General features: G+C 41.1%; 1 protein-coding gene across 2 annotated transcripts in view; it reads right to left on the reverse strand.

Moving 5' to 3' along the window:
- CAPZB (capping actin protein of muscle Z-line subunit beta) overlaps positions 1–17,938 on the reverse strand; it is a 71,344-nt gene that overhangs the window by 22,047 nt on the left and 31,359 nt on the right. For both annotated transcript variants that reach the window (XM_075114250.1, XM_075114251.1), the window contains exons 4-5: positions 10,246–10,367; positions 4,752–4,865 (exon numbers count right to left, since the gene is read on the reverse strand). In XM_075114250.1, coding sequence (XP_074970351.1) covers positions 4,752–4,865; positions 10,246–10,367 — 236 coding nt within the window. The remainder of the gene's footprint in view (positions 1–4,751; positions 4,866–10,245; positions 10,368–17,938) is intronic.

The following is a 17,938-nucleotide window of genomic DNA, read 5'->3' on the forward strand; positions in this document are numbered from 1 at the left end:
AGACAGAAGCTGAAGTTCAAAAGGCTTCATGGCTTACTCTGAGGAAACTCAAAACCTTAATCAATAAAAACATTTTCAGCAGCAGCGTGATTAAGAGAAGCATTTTATCTATTTTTTATATTTTTTTAATATTTTTTTTTAAGAGCTGTTAAAAATCAAAAGTGCCAATAAAGCCAATTTAGCCCAAGCAACAAACAGGTAAGGGACAGCTTTCTAAATGTATGTCGGCTTACTAAACCGGTCTATAGTTGCCAGAGCTCATCTTGTTTGTAGAAATATTCAGATCAGCAGCATCCTTCCCCAGGGAGGTCTATTTAATCACTTCAGAAATGATTTCTTCCAGACAACAAAGAGCGATTACATTACTTAATTAAAGCACTGATTATCTCCAACCCAAAACAACAGAACACAGAATCTAAAATAGATAGATTTATCCAGATGCCCTGGTCCTCATTACGCTTTGATTTCAATCAATGGCACACACACGTCAAGCAAAGGGCAATAAATTACAACCATGTGTTTGAAGAAATTATCTTTGCGATATTGGAAGTGGAGAGCCAAGGCTCTAACTGAATGGTGTAAGATATTAGACTTCCATCTGGGAATAATAACCTACTGAACAAAAACATACCAGGGCATTAGCTTCAGGCAGTGTCTGAGTTAAACCTGGCAGCAGGAGATCAAAATTACACAGTTGTTTTTTTGGAAAAGTGACATGCATTTTGCTAAAACAGATAACCAAGAAATATGCTGCTTGCTCAACAGATATAACAGGGCGGGAATTAAAACCTAGTATAATTCCTCTTTAACCCAAAGAGACATGAACATCCCTCCAGAAATAAAAGGTGGGCAACTCTAGAGATACTTAAAGGTTGTTTGCATTAAAACAGACACTTACAGGGAACAACTCAGCACTGGTTGGAGGCACTGAAGATTCAGGAAAGGTCTTCTTCTCAAGCTTTCATGATTTGAAACAACTCCATGCAATACTACAAGACTTCTCCAAACTTGTTTTCACACTACAGTCACTCAGCGTGCTGGCCAATAAGCTTTTGGGGACAAAACTCAAATTTAAGACCAGGCACCAACAAGCAAATCTGTATGGATTATTTCACACAAATTGTTAACAAATGCATAACAGGCTGTTTCCTTCAAAACACCCACGCTAGCAGGTGCCAACCCCTTGGGAAACAGCAAATACATGCCGATGACTCACTGAAAACGTAGGTGGATACTTACCACACCTGATTAGAACAGAAATCTAAAACTGAATGGTATGCGGGCCAAATGGGACTGACACAAGGAAAAACTGAAACTATCTGAAGTCTTGGGAGACACCCGAGATGAACTCTCTGAGATATTATCTCTTACTGTGCCTCAAGGTAAAATGGGATATAATCCAGAGGAAGCTTGGACCGTATACTAGGAGCAGAGCGGGAATAGCACATATTCTCCAAAGTACTTATTTTTCCATAGAAAGGAAAGTTCTTCCTCTTGTGCTCCCCGCTGGACCATCTAGTATAAGATGTATTTTAAAGCTGGGGAGCGAAGCGAGTACCATGCAGAGCAACGTCTCAGAGACAAGTGCTTATAAGGTATTAAGATACACAACGTTTTTCTAAGACGGGCAGTCCACACTGACTAGAATGCTGCAAGCACAAGATCCAGCAGTCTTACCCAGCAAGGCTGGAAACAAAGCCACAAACTGCTTTGAAAAACCCAGCAGAAACCCTCATTATATGAATAAAATGTCTAACAGCCCAAGAAATTCAAGCACACTGGAGCCCGGTGTTCTCTCTGAATGCCTGCTTACATAAGATTATTTTTGTATTAACTGTTACCTCTCTACCATAAAACACAGCATAGCTGTGGTTAGAGGTGTAGTTCAAAAACATTCTCTACCCCGTAGAGAGAAGGACAGAACAGGCGCTTAAGGGACTGCTGTATGAGAACCCCCACGTGTCAGATCAGAGATTTCTCTCTCCACTTCCTTTTCATCCTCTTAATCTGCAATGGAAGCTGAAAGTCTAACAGTGCAACAGCCCCTGCACTTACACTCACACTTCTAAAGAAAATTGTTAATGCAAAGCGTCAATGAGATTTGTGTCACCTATGAATGGTCTCTTTGGACAGACAAACCCATCAGAGTGTCCAGAGACAATGAAAGTCCCTGCAGGTCAATTCAAGAAACTGTTCTTGCACACCGCTGGCAAAATGAGCACCGTTACTGGAAGATAATAAATCTTCCTCTATAACAGAAACTAATTTCCACAAAAGATACAGAACTGCAGACGGCGAGCACGCTACTTATTTTTTTGATTAATACATCAACGCCTTCAAACGAGCCTGAAATTTTGCAATGCTTGAAAGTCTCTGTTGTCACTGGCTCCAGAATTCAAAACGACACTGATAACCCTGTCCTGGAACCAGTGCATCGTGCACTCCTTTCCCAGCGCTGCAAACTGCCAAACCAGAAGGCCAGTGACACCTTTAATCGACATCACATGGCTCAGACCTACTCCTGACTTTACGGTGGGCACGCAGTATTAGTTTCCAGCTCTAGCAGACCATGGACATTACATCACAGCAATTGCCATCTTGTTCCCACTACAACCTTCCCCACACTTCAGGCTCCCACATGGCTTCGGCAGCTGTTACGCCGGTAATTGTTACAGTCATTCCCAACCTGATATGTTGGCAAGACCAGCAAGCAGCAGTGAGAAAAGCTGGCTCTTGTTACCCCCACCTCATTTCCACACACACCCGCCCCGATCTCCAAGTAAAAATTAAGTTTCCGCTGTCAAAATACAAGATCCAATTGTCTTATTAAGGAAACTGCAGAGTCCAACTACTAGAACAAAAGCATGTTTCTATCCAAATCTCTGTTGTAGGTACAGTACAAATCATTTCCAATTTCAAGCATGAGGAACCCTTCAAACAGTCAGGTTAAGTTTCCCAAACTTTGCAAATTCCTTCCAAAAATGCCAAAATTTTTATACCACTCAGCAAAATGTAAGCCACCCTTCTCCTCTTTTTCTGACACATTTTTGAGATCATAACATGCAGCAAAGCTGACTGTGCTGACAGATGCGCCTATCTAGTCTGACTACACAGCAAGCCATAATACCTCCGCTATTTCTGCCTGATGACACGAGAATGAAGTCTTTGTGAGAAATCCCTCCCATCTGCCCTCTAACAATGTACTGCCTATAAAGCTCGGACTGACAAACTGAAAGATGAAATTTGATACAATCTTGCCTTTTACTTCCATACAATATATGAGACTACTGTTGTACCACATGCTGAACAGGGTTCAGCAGATTCACCCAAGTAACCTGTACCTGAGAGTAACCGGTATCGCACTTTGCTTCCTGCAAATCAAGCCTTTTTAAAGGAGTTATTGTATCCAGCCACGACTTCATGGCTATCTGATCAGAGAGGGATTTAAGAAAACCCAGCATTGGTTCTACAAACCTACTCATCTTCAGGTTAGTGTACTGAAAATCCTACTGGTCCCAGTCTGCTCTGCCCCTGGGGAGTAACTGCAAACTTCTCTGCCGCGTATGTGAAATTCCCCTCTTCCACTAAGTTCAGCTACCAGTGACAACTGTTACTTACAAGAGAAGTTGGACATCTATGAAAACAATGCATGAAAATAGGTAAAAGCTTGATACCTATAACAAAAGTGTAAATGTGGCCTGTCCAAATGGGTAATCTTCACATCAAGTCACTTCTTAAAATGAGTAGAAAATCTAGCAGGAAAAATACCTTTTTACCTGCTTTTGCTAGCGTTGTAACAGGACAGTGACACATGATGAACCACATCTAAGGATCTGTCTTATCTCCATTTTTGGACAACATGAAGCAGCAGTGAGGTTTGTTCACCTTTTTCATGGCTATCAGGCATCTCCAATAAGAAGCATCCCGTTACTGGATAAGGCAATAACTTCATTTTGCTTTGCGAGGCACACTTGCTTTTTAGGTTTAGCATTGCTATTTCCATCCCATCGCCGCTTAGGAGACCGCAATCTGTACAGATGACAGCTAAACCTGACCACGTCAAGCCTTGGATGTAACTGCAATGCGAGACCAGCGCACTCCTACTTTTTAGAAAAACTGTTCACCTGACAAGGCACCCGGATGGTTTCCTATTGCTGCTTTAATAAAAGACACTGGCTGACCTACGTTTATCTTACACATGCTCTATTAATTCCTTTGCTTTATGCCTCTAACAAGACAGGGACTAAAACAAGCATCAGGGAATGGCCCTTGCAGCAGAACTATATTAATCCCCACACAACTGCTGCATTTCAGTATACTTGTGCCTGTCATTTTGCTGGAAGATGGGAAAGTTACTGCTATATATATAGATATTTTGAGAGTACAGTCTTGAGGGAATGGAAAAAGCAGGTGGTGTGAGACTGAACTTAGTGAAGATCAAAGAGGACACAGGTCATTTCAGGACAAAGAGGCCATTAATCTCTTAAAGGGGGAGGGAGGCAAGAAAGCACCTCAGCATCTCCCTTTAGCATCAGCTGACAAATTGAATCCTGTTTTCATATTGTGAAATCAAAGCGGATACGCTTCCCACCAGCAGCTCAGCAGCTGCCTACCCTTCCTTCCCCTGCTATACAGTGGTATGCCACTCTCAGAGGCAGCTAGTGATCACATTTTAGACTCTCTGTGTGTACTGCATGCCTGCTGAAGGAAACAAAGAAAGCAGAGGGCTCTGTACGGTAGAACTGACATACAAGTCTCTGTACTGGTCAAAGGCATTGTTGGCTTCCACCTCCAGCTTGCGCAGGCGAGCAGATGGCATGGCACCGTCTTCCAGGGGAGGATCATATTTGTTACTCCATGGTGATCTGCCAAAGACACAAGGAAAATAGAGACAGTTAGACAACCGAGACAAACTCTGAAAGGTTTGAGATCAGATCTGACCTCATCCACAGATGCTGAACTTCCAAAAACCCAGAAGGTGCCAAGAGCAGTCTATCAACAAGATTTTCAGCCTCAACAGCCATTTCAAACGCTGTCAAAAAGGGGACACTGACTCCTCAAAGTTTACACTATACCTGGGGAACCCTACCCATCTTCACGATTCTGCTATATAAATAATCACGCTTGGGTTTGAATCTGTTCCTTCTTAAATATTCAAAAATAAGGCCTCAGCTGTTGCACATCAGATATTTAAAATTACTTTCATGCAAATACAAATAAGTTGTGTACTTTATTTGGGATCTGACAGTATTTGAGCCAAACACCGCTGTCTGCAATTAAGGTCCAAATTCTCCTCCACTATTTTCTTTGAAATAAATTCCACTTTTAGCATAACATTAGGAAAACATTTGACCAGTTTGAAGGGTATAAAACAGGGTTTGTAAAGCTGCAGGTTTTGCTATGATTTCTGCAGGTGTGGCAGAGGTTTTGTGCTCTTAATGAAAGATTTGGTATTAAAAGATTAATGGAACCCTTTGCCCATCTGCTTGAGGCTTATTACAATTCCCATTCTGTAAACCTGCATTCTCCTTTTCATTCCCCTTTGGAATAACCAACCTACATGCATCAACGTTAGTTTAAAGAAAGGTACCTCTACACTTTACCTACTCACTTTCCAAAATACTCCAGCCTACTAGTGCTAGGGCTTAATGCAGCCCATACGTAAGGGCTTTTTCCTCAGTAGCCATTTGTTATTAATTTCTCAGAAAGGCATCTAGGTTTGACATCTGTTTAATGCAAAGCACACTGAACGGGCTCTGCTTCACTCTGGCTTTGCGCTTTCACAACACTTCACTCCTCCCCACCACATCTGACTCAAAAGGTGAGACACCAGGAAAAGCTAAATCATTATGTCACTCCCACCCGGAGCAATGCTTTTCAGGCGGTCGTTCTCATTTTAAAGCAGTTGCTTAAAACTCAGTTGCTTTGGAGAAAAGTCAACAGCTACAGCAGTGCTCCTTTACCTAACAACTCTCTGAAACCTGGAAAAGATCCGGACAAAAATCACCACCGGTGCTACCTGCAGGGTTCCCACATGGCACACCTATACCCACCAGGCAGCACGCACAAAACCAAGCGATGCCAAAGAAGTTCAGGCAGACAGAGCACTGACCTTGCTATCATGAAGTCTGCAAAAGCAAAGCCAGGGTTTGTCTGCCAGGCAATGCAGAAGCGTCCTGCTCCCTTAGCAGCAGCGTTCATCAGGATGCGCTCGCTTTTTCTCTCTCTACTAAATTTTAAATGGCAGTTTCCAAAAAAATTCTATTGTTTTCTGTAGATTTGGAACACGGTGCTTCTCCATCACGTACGAGGAAATCAGTGAACAGAGAACCAATGCAGAAGCCACAGTCAAGACACTTCAATTGTAAACATTAGATGTCTTTTGAAGCCTGCAGGAATGGGATTTAGGGGAAGCCTAGTGACACAGATTCTCCTAGCTAGCAGACTGTGGCATTTTCAACCCATTACTGTTGGAGCCAGCAGCAACTTCCTCTAAAAAACCAAAACCAATGTCATGACACAACCCTGTATTTTTTTTTCTTTTTGTGGAAGAGTACTCACAATGCGTTTAAAAACTTAAATGGAGGCTATTTGAAGAAAGACAGATGGACAAGCACTTAAATTTCAAAAGTCAGACCTCTAATTTCCCTAGAAGAGAATGTTTTTTGTTTCAGCTAACAGGTTTCAGTGTTGTTGGCACCAAATTCCCCATAAGGATTCCATTTAATAGAGTGATCAAACATACTTAGAGTGGAAATGTATGGACGAAGTCAGGGACCTTGAAGTCTTATATATATATTAAAAAAAAAATTAATAAAAGCTCAGCCTTTACAATGTGGATTCCACGGCTGTTTGATATCCTCCACAAACCTTTGTTATTGCAGGAGCACTCACAGAAGCGCCTGCGAGACCATGTGCGCAAAAGGCGGCTCCCACAAGCAGCAGTGCAACAACATGAAGAAACCGAAAATTATCTATTTATGAAGATCCAAGAGAGACTCCAAAAATCCACCTTCTGGTCTGATCCATGTTTGACACAGAGAAAATCAAGTCTGCCTAAATGTGAGGAAGGAGCAAACCGTGACGGGCTAAGCATTAGGATATTCATTTCCCTGTGTGCTGCCCCATGCAACCAATGGAGTTATTACCTGAAGGGCCAAACATCCCGCAGCAGCTTTCTTCCAAAGCTAATTCCCAGTCAAAATGTAAAGCCACTCAAAAAAACCACACCTATAAAACTTGGTTCCCAGCGATAAAGTCTGACCACCTAGCTCCACCTTTCCTGCCAAAGTACATGAGGCTCACTTCACTTGTCTGCAGAATGCTTTCAAATCCTTAGATTGAGATTAAAAGAAAAGCAATTAGGAACCTCCCCAAAAAGAAGAAAACTGGTGTTCAGATTAGAGTGTGGAGTAATTGGGGGTGTAGCATGTTGCAGGCAGAGAAGAGTACTGCTTGGGACTTCTAATCGAGCGTGTGGTTCTGAAAAACCTTTGTGGAAATATCAAAAGCTTTTAAAAGCACAGTAAACTCTTCCTAGATTTTGGCCTAATTGATTAAATTAGTGCAAGAGCCACTTCCCAGTAACAACCTCAGATTTTATGAGGTATGAATAACCGTGTCTGAACACAGGCACAGAATGGGATTAACACATGCACATATTAGTATCGCTTGGTTTTCAAAGGCTTTTGCTTTGTGCTGAAGGAAAGAATTTACTTCACAAAACAGAGCTGAGACCAATCAATTCCAGAAGGAAGAATCACTTCAATCCAGAATGCTTGAATCAAAAGCCTTAAAGAACAACATTCTTTAATGCCAGCAATTAATACATTATGCCTCTTCTATACAAACAAATGAAACTGCTTTTCTGAAACCGCATTACTTAATAAGTTCTGATAATTTTGAAGTGCTTTAAAAAAACCCTAAGCCCTCCTGTTTCCTTGTAACTATTTAAATATCTTCTCAGAAAGAGATTGAGCAATTTCAGAGGCAAGCATGAAACTAACCTTAAAGAAAGGGCTGCCACATGCACTAATTAAACACGGAAGGGCGAGGAGGAGCAAGTGTTATTAGCTGCAATGCAACATGTCACAATAATGTTTAACAAGTGCCTTTTCAAGTCTCCCGTCCCTCTGGTGATAGATGCTCGTGTCGACAGCCTAAGCAGGATGCGAGGGGAGTGCGAGAAACGGATCACAACTTCAGTGAGAAAGCATCTCTTGAAAGACCCACAAGAAATACAGGATCTAACCCCTTCTCTCGCATCTGCCAGAGAGGATGCAGCTGCGTGAGCACACCGTGTGGAGGGGAGAAGCTATAAAACTCTATTCTAGCTACTAATTTAGAACTGATGAAGTGCATGTAGCTGCTAACATAGATCTGACCAACTTAGACACAGAAGCTTAATGCACACGTGCTTTTAAAAGGTGCCAGGCTCTTTTGTAGAAGATTGAACAAACATCCAGTGTTAGACTAGTACCCTGAAGAACATGAGTGAACACTTCACCGTAGAGCCTTATGACTTCTTTGCCCACTACAGTAGGTTATATTAAAAAAAAAAACAAAACCCTCATTACGATTTACTCTCAGCCACAATCCTGGTGCACTGTCAAACTTTGATCCACTGTCAGTCTCCTCCTCCTATTTCTAAGACAAAATGAATCTCAGCACGTTCTCTGTGTTACTCATCTACACACAGATACGCTCTCAGTTTAGGTAAGTACCTTTCCTGCAACTCAAATCAATTGAAGCCAACTAATCTAGAGTCTTTTAGAAGCTTACCTGCTTCTGCAATGATGGCCTGAGCCAAAGGGAAAAAAAAAGTAAAATATTTTCTGGAATTCCACTTTGAAATAGAATTCTTGAAATATTCTGCCCAGCTGAATGTAAAACACGACTGCAAATCCGCACAAAGCAGAAATAGATTCTTACTGTAGATCAGTTCCAATTGTTAGCACTAAAAATGTAAGCTATTACACTGGAGCTACAAGGAAAGCCAGAGATGTAACCCTTATAATCATAACCAGAAACAGCAGAACGGCTGAGCTGTTAACTCAGGACAGAAGACAAATGGTGGTCATTACTTCACAGCCTAGCACCCTTTGTTAAGGGAAAAGAATAAAAGCTAGGTGATGCAGTATTCACAAAGGTTTCTGGACTATAAGCTCTGTGATTCTTAATTAAATATTTGGAACTATGCCACTGTCATACAGCCATTAAGAAGAGGCAGGCAAGGCAAAAAAGCAGGGGGAGGGAAATAACAGTAACAAAAAAATAGCTCAACAAATAGTAGTTGCTCAACTGTAATCATCCTAATGGCAAGGTATAGAACATTAAAAAAAAGAGATTGCATTTGAAGTGGCTACCAAAATACTGAAAACTCATTGTGCCATTCCAACATCACAACCCTTTCTACTTAAAAATTCATTATAATTACATACACTTTATATTGTTCAAATATTTTCATTGGTTTTGTCTACAGTCTGCAGACTAAATTAGCTATTTTGGTAGAGAGGGATTCCTTTTCTTTGCTAAAAGGCTTGGGCCAAGATTTTCATAGAGAACTAATGGCACTGCATGTCCAAAGTCATACTCAATCCCTTGCAAACCATGAGTGAAAGAGCCTTTCCCAGCTGGCAAGGGCCGCCCTATTTTGTACAAGCAGATGATTTTGTTTGAACCAACTGCTTGCATCATCTCTTTTCTGTTATCCATTCCAAAGATTTTACAACCTTGCAACAATCATTTCTTCTAGAGATCTGGCTGGTTTTAATTCTCAGACGTTAACTACACTACAGAAAGCCTAAGAGAAATGCGTTAGTCACCACTTTAGCAAGATAACATCATCACATTTTAAGCTTCAATGAATGACTGCAAATCAAAGTGAAGAGAGTGTGCAGAACCACTGTGGTTTCCAAGATAAAACACATCTTGTTCTGGAGAGAGACAGCAGGGACCTGCCTTGCAAAGGTCATCAGATAAGCAGCCGTACAACCATGTTGGCTGAAACTGAAGCACCCCACAGCGGTCTGGAGATGAAGATATTTATGCCCTTTTGCATTAGGGAAATACCAAGAACAACTTCCACAGTCAACATCTTGCTTGAGAGGATTTGAAACAGTCCCAGCTTCATTGCTGAGAAGAGTTTAATATCATTAAATTTATTTTTTTGGCTATGCAACACTTGTATGTAGTTTTCATCTACGAAGTACACCAGCTAGTTCCTTGCTTTGGATATGAACTCACCTATACGAGTCTCCATCTCTGTTGTAGTCACACAATAGATAGTCTTTCCCTACCACCTTATCTCGTGCAATCTTCAACGGCTGATCAACGGAGGAGAGGAGATCTTCACAGAGGCTTGGGACCTGATGGTTTGGAGAGAAAAAAACAAACAGGGAGGGAAGAGAGGATAGCACATTAAGGTTAAAGAGACTGGCATCCCTAAGAACAGATTTTGTTAATAATAGCCCACATGTGTCCCAAAGCCAGAAACCCTGTTAAAAAATGCAAGCTGCAGTTAAGTTACAACACAAACCTATGCTCCCACCTCCAATAATTTCAGATTTAATCACCTAACCACTAGTGTGGTCCAGTTCACTTAAATATATACATTCTTGATATTAGCTTCTTGCCAAAGACGGCCAGTAAAGTGATTGTCGAGGACTGATGAATAAAGGTAAATATTTATAATGGAGTGGAAACGAGGGAGCTGCTATAAGAATACACCATCCATACGCTAGAGCGTATTTTCCACAAGCTCCCACTCTGGGTAGAGTTTAGAATAGTTTCCAGGCAGCTAGCCAAACATTACCATGTTGGCTAATAAAAATACGCGTGTCTCTGTGTGCGTGCAGATATAAAATCAAATACATCTCCTACACAGGTAGCTTTTAATGGATTCATAATCCCAGCTGTCTCCCTACACTTCATGCGGAGAAAGACTACAAGATCTTGTTTTAACGTGGCACAGAGGCTTTCATGTACTGCAAAGAGATGAGATGACATTTTGCAGCCCCAAGCTAGCATGAATCAAGCACAAGCACATCAAGCAAATTCCATCCCACGGCCTCTTGTTCCAGGGCTGACAGCAGCCCCGTTATCAACATCGATATTCCTATACCGCAGGCTTTGGCCACACTAGCAGCTTCCTCCAGGAACTCCATCTCCCCCGTACATACTTCAGGGCACGTACAGTGTGCCCCAATTCATCCAAGGGACGATCAACAAATCATTCCTGGAGCTATTATTAAACAATTAGCATATTGTGTGTTTCCCTTGGGAAAAGTGGTCCGCAATTCCCCGCTAAGGGAAAGGGACTAAAGTAAAACGCCCTTTCCCAGCAAGAGTTGGGAGCGCAACAGAATACAGGACAACTGATAAACTCTTGAATATATTATATTGGTGACAACTTGCTAATACAGAGGATAAAACAAATAACCAATGCGGAGTCTCTTCTACATCACAGAGATGAAAACCTGATTGAGAGCATGAAGACAGAAGGCAATCCAGGGTAAAATTAATCATCAAGTGATGAATTCACAACTGAAAAAGGGAGGAAGAAATAAAGAAATTGTGGAACTGTGCTCTCTTCTCTTCAAGTCATTGATTCAGCGAACCAGTTGGTACGATTTCAAAGGAAAGAGGAGAAAAAAAATGAGGGGCGCAACAGCTCCCAAAAGCGTAAGTGCAAACTATTTTAGTGCACTAGATGTGACATAAGATGAAACTGCCTAAAACGAAAATATTCCTAATCCCAAGTACAAGGCAATAACAGACAGAGGATATTAAGTCAAAGCAAGCAGGGACAAATGTAAAACATGACCGCAAAAGACCAGAAAGGCCAAAGGACAAAACAAGATGTGGCTAGCAAGGGAGACAACATCTAACCCACACAACCACTTCATAAGCGCATTAAAAAAACTAAGAGAAAAACCAAGAAATGGTTGACAAAGTTACTAACAGTGCTGAAAAAGCTAAAATATTAGTTTGAGGGTTTTTACTCTGGTCTATACAGGCTGTAATGTGGTAACAAGGGATAACTGAAGAGCCTAGATTAAAGAGCAGGGCAGTTCAGCATTTGGGTAAAGCTAGATGCTTCTCATTGACATTCATCATTTGATACTCAGAGACCTGGCTGAAGCAACCTCAAAACCATTACGCGTTCACTGAGTAAATAAAAGCGGACAGGAAGCAAGCAGCTTTTTGGAAAAATCTTTACTTTTTCTGAAACAGACAACCCTAATACTCCACGGAGCTGATACAAATCAGCAGCGTCGTGGAACAAGTTAAGTGAAATGATGTATCTGTGTTCGTGAGCCCATCTGGTTCCACTTTGGCTCTTCCTTCGCATCTCCATTAGCTATTCATTTTAGGCTGACTCTTCAGGCAGAGAGCAACTTGAGATGACTGCTTCAATTTCGGATGCACACACAAGACCCAAAGCACCTCATCATTAAAGAGCTATGCTCCATGTTGGTCCTAAGAGTGACCAGCTGAATATACTCCTCCTTCTCGGCTGCTCCTTGGCCAGCTGCCCATCGGCACAGAGATAAGTGTCCAGGAACGGACTCCTCACTCTGACGCGCATTTAGAGTGAGTTATAGTGATGAAAACACAATTTGGAGAAAAGTGGCGTTTTTCCCAGACACTGTTAAATTTCTTTGGGAAAAGCCCTGCGCTACACGCGCGGTAAGAGAGCAAGAGAGGTCGTGCCGTACAGTTCTTCAAACTCAAATATACATACAAAGCACTTTCAGAAGAAATCCCAAACTCAAGACAGTTAATTCCCTTGCAGAAAAGCTCCCAATAACCATCTGAATTTCAGACCCTTACAAAAAGCCACACAAATAACTTTTAAGTTTAACTTTCTTTTAAAATTAGCACACCCCTAGTATGCTGTTTCTGTACTGCTTAGTGGGAGTGCACAATCTCTTATGGACTAGAATGAACTCTTAGCATGTTATTTTTAAGATGCAATCTATTTAACTTCCATGTAGTAACAGGGAACTAAACTTATCTCTGGAGCATTCGGTAACACAGATATTCATGAGCATGGTCACTTTTCCAATTTCTAAGAGCTGTGGCTAATCTTAGGGCCATAACAGTGAATGCATTAGACCATACACTTACTAGGATATAATACTCCATTGTAACAGCAGGCTATATACCCATTGTCTCTTTGGTACAGACACCCTCCAGGACTCCGGGAAGTACAGCCCCTTCTTCTTTCAGAACAAAACAGGGAAGAAAACCCACTCATCTACTTTGGAAGTATTAGAAAATTTCAACAGTGTTTATAAAAAGAACAGAAATATTCCAGCTGATGGAATTACTCATGTAACTCTAATTATCGGAAAAAACATCCAAGTGTGGCACAGTTACCCCAAGAGAATCATTTTGGTATCATTTATTACATCAGCTTTCAACAGCTGCTGTACTTCCTTTCTAAGAATGAATTTACAAGATTTATGCATACTGGTTGTCCCCTTCTACATTATAAAGCTGCTTACAAGGCAAATGCAGTAATTTGAACACGGTAATTTGCAGCTTTAAACACTTCAGCTACATGTTCGGGAGACTATTTGATTCCTTCTGAATTGAAGTCCTTTGCATTTTAGAAGGTGCAATGATATTTGGCACAGGCAGGCTAAGCTAGCTGCTTAGCACTGCACAATTATTTTACGCTATGCAAGTACCTTTCCGTAAAATCTCCTCCATGTCAAGTATTCAAACTTTTCTAAAGCATTTAAATCACTTTTGTGCACATTCAAACTCTTGCAGAAATCAGTGTCTCTTTAGCAAGAAAGCATCCAAATCTTCTGATCCCAGCGAAGACAACCCAGCTTAGAAGACCAACCGATCCTCTTGAGTTTTCGGTCTGAAACAATGGATTTTCATTGTTTACCACTCTTATCAGCTTGTTCTACGTTAACTGAAAAGCCCAAATGCACATAGGTGCCTGACAGCATGCCTCCAACGGTCATTACCCAGGGAACTTGGACTTAAATTTAGAAATGCAAGAGTTAACCCACTCCCCAGGCCAAAATCTGAAATGCCACAGCAGCGATTTTGTTCAGTCCGTCACTGTGATGAGAACACTGAAGCTCTGAGGACTGTTTTATAAGCAAAGAATGGGCTCCCATCTTTATTATAACACAAGTTTTTCCCGCTCTAAGCAGTAGAAGGTCAAATACAGAATACAATCTTAACCTTGTATCTTTAGCTAAAGGCCATCATTAATTTAATTTGGTCCACAGCGTGCTCCGGACCCTAATGCACCCATGCTTCCACAAATAAGCACTCAGTCATCTATTATGGTGGTTGTATGTATAGTCATGGAGTGAGACCACCCTCAATGTAAATTAGGAAAGAAAAAAAATAGAGAGGCTTCTCAGGGGGTCCAAACTCAGCTGTTCAGCCTGGAACGGAACAGCAGCATCATTGAGAAGCACATACCGTGCAACAGGGCACACCATTTGTGGGATCTTTTTTTTTTCCCAAGGAGATGCACAATGAATGTGTAGTACAGAGGAAAGAAAAACTGAATGAAAAGCAAGTTAAGCGTACTCTCCTGCATGTTGAACAAGGATTCTGTTGTCTCATGTAACAGTAGTCTTCATCAGAGCAAGCCAGGTATGTGGACAGTGTTTTAATTAAGTCAACTGCTCTGCTATCAAGACAAATAATCACTTGTGCCAAAGTTGAAACCGTACACTTTTTGGAGTAGCTAACCTAATAATCATTCCTCCTTGACTCACTGTCTGGTAAAGGAACTTATTATCAACTAAACAATCATTTCTGAATTACTTTTTTTAAAGATCCTTAAATAAGCGTCTAAAGGGTTAGAGGAAATAAAAGTACTTTGGCTCTTCATGTCTTATGTGCACTCTCCATCCTTGCTTTGATTACACTGGCTGAATTGCATCAAATTCTGCACCTTACATATTCAGGGCAGTTAATATTTTGACTTACTAGCCACTCAACTTGAGTACACTACAGTTATTATTTTCTTCTACAACCTCGACTAAAATGAATCATGCTTACAGTTGAAACAGCAATATTGTTAGTGTGAGGTTCTGTGCTTGGAAATAGTCTTTTTCCATGTTTATTCTGAGGTCAGCATGTACTGACCTCCACAGAAACCTTACACACTGGAAAACTATGTTAAATGCAGCAAAATTAAAGGTGAAACACTTTTTCCTTAAAGAACCAGAAGGAAGATGAAGTGAGCTTCAGAAGATCAGCAAAGGCAGCACTCAGATCCATTTGTCTTTTGCATTTATGTCTGTAACATGCAGGTTCTGAATGTGACTAGAGCAGCTTTTAATTAAAAGCCACCTCCATACAGGAAAGCAAGTATTTTAATTGCATGTGAACTCTTAAGACTTGATTGTTCTTTAAGACAACGCACATCATTACAGAAATGGACAAAACCAACTGCCCTCATCACTTGGGGAAATCATGCAAATGCAAAGAGCCCGTGCAAGTTACCCGGCGCTCCTGCAAAATAACCATTTTGGCACACGACTCCCCTTCGGACCAGATTCCTCCCCTCTGGGCCAGCATCTAATAAAATATTATTATAATTTTTCTGAGTCATTCCACAGCCTCAAAATTTCCTGTTCCTGCAGAACACAGACACAGCCTAACGGATGTTGTGGAAACTCAAGAAGGAAGCCTGGCTCCACTCATCTTGGGACTAAAACCACTAGTAAAGTCACTCCCACAAATCCACACATTGCTAAATCTTAATTTGATCCATCAGACATCCAAGGGCCACACATTCTTCAAGCTTTGTTTATGAAATGACACTTAAACGGACTTTTGTGTTCAAGACCAGATGTAATTGATATTGGAAACAGCTCAGCTTTATTCAAGTATTTGCACTGAATTCCAGCACTGCACGAATTAGCAAAAACAAAATTAAAACCAATCAGGTCTTCTGGACAAAGGCAAACGTTAACAAGAGTGCAGATCCAAGTCTGTCTAGTTAGAGATGTCTTAGCAGAAACGTTATATTAGTTACAGAATTTTTCAGTTCAGCTTGAGGAGCTACATTTTTAAAAAAGGCTCTGAAAGGTGACTACCATTCATAAAACAGGATCCTCAGCATTCTTCATGTGATCTGCTGGGTAAAATAGGGCTGTAGCTAGAGTCACCATTCCGTAACTCACGGAGAAACAAAAGCTAGCCATCTGGCAGGCACAGCTAGACTGCCCTAGACTTTGACTAGTGACCTGCAGGTGAAGGCTTCTGTATCTCATTACCAGTCACAAGTCCCATGAGCCATCACAGCATATCAATATCTTGGGAAGTCTTGCCTGCTTGGGTCTAGAGTCTAGCTGGTGTTGGAGATACCCAGCAACAAGGCAGGAACATGCAGAGGCATACTCTCTCCAGCAATGTTTCTATATCCTAGCTTTCCCCCATCTTTAAAACATGTTAGATAGGTTCCTAATTAGGATTTGAGTTCATCAAGTGACCTCCCACACACATACTCCTTTAGAAAGATATTAAACCAGACATTTTAAGGATCTCTAACGCCAGCAGTGCAGTGGCAGGAGCCTGGAAGAAAAAAAGGCACAGTTTAGGCTTAAAAAGAAAAAGAGTAAGTGAATATGAGGCCAGAAGTGAAATTCACATTTACAGTCTCATGCAAGGAAGTGGTGCTGCTAGCTCTAAGCCACATTAACAATTTACATATATTAATTGCTCTCTCCAATTACCATTCAAGATATCCAAACGTAATCTTTTCTAGCTGGAAAAGCTCCTGCTTACAGCCACTTACCAAATGGAAAACTGGCTCTCAACAACCATGAATTTATTCAGAGAGCCAGAGGCCCTCTCTTTAGCCAATCATCCTTGCCCTAGAAACTCAACTGGCTGCTGGTGGCTTAGAGCCTATCACACAAGTCAACAAGTCCAGGAAGAACAGCAGGTCAAAAACTCAGCTTTGAGACCACAAGGCTGTCAAGGCACTTCTGCTTCCACTCTTAAGTTTTCACTGTGACTGATATTTTTTTTAAACATCTTCCACCCGCACTAGGTGCTCAGCTGGCCATCTGCATTCAGTTATTTTATCTTTCTCCTCAACTGTGCATACTGCTTAGGCTCTCAGACTCAAAACACAAAAAGCTCCAGTCACATTCTTGTATTCTTTATGGTCTGTGCAGCCCAAGCAATGCAGTTTTTCTGGGGATAAATTCTCTAGCTTCATGTATCTTCAGTTACTGAAGGCAAGCAAGCAGATTTGAGACTTGCCTGGAGGCACACTAGCGCCATGAAGCAAAGTCCTGAATATTGTTCAAACATTTCAAAATTATAAGTTTATACATTTTTAAATTCATCACTCTGGGACTTTTCTAAAAAGTAACATGTTCTACTAAAAATACTTAAGCATTCTCCTGTGATGAGAAAGCAGAGATGATTACCTCCCAGATCTTTAATTGCAAACAGAACCTTGAAAAATAACCAGTACAGTTACTGACTGCTACATCTATAAAGAACTCTAGCTTCACTTCTTCCATGGCAGCATAACTTGATTCTGTACTTCAAGAAAGCTTTCACTTTTGGGAATAAGTTGAGTATTACTTGGATATTAGTCTTAGTGAGGAAAAAAAGAGGAAGACAGTTGTGGCTGTGAGCAGACCCCACTCTCCTGGCAAGTCTGCTTGTCCATTTTGTGAGCCAGTATAGTGAGGACGATTCTCCACCCCTCTTAATGCCAGCCATCTGATTCTTCTGAGTCAGCTGGATTTTTCATCTAATTTATATTATATACACGCAGGCAAACATCCAAATTAAACACTCAGCAGGAAATTCATACTTGCAAAAGGAACCTGCTTAACTTTTACCAAGACTGAGAGCACATCAACTTCCATACTCGAGTCAAAGCCATCAAGACAATCCTGTCACAGACCCCCTACTTGCTGCACAT

Source organism: Phalacrocorax aristotelis, chromosome 19 (assembly GCF_949628215.1).
Source record: "Phalacrocorax aristotelis chromosome 19, bGulAri2.1, whole genome shotgun sequence".
NCBI classification, from domain to species: Eukaryota; Metazoa; Chordata; class Aves; order Suliformes; family Phalacrocoracidae; genus Phalacrocorax; species Phalacrocorax aristotelis.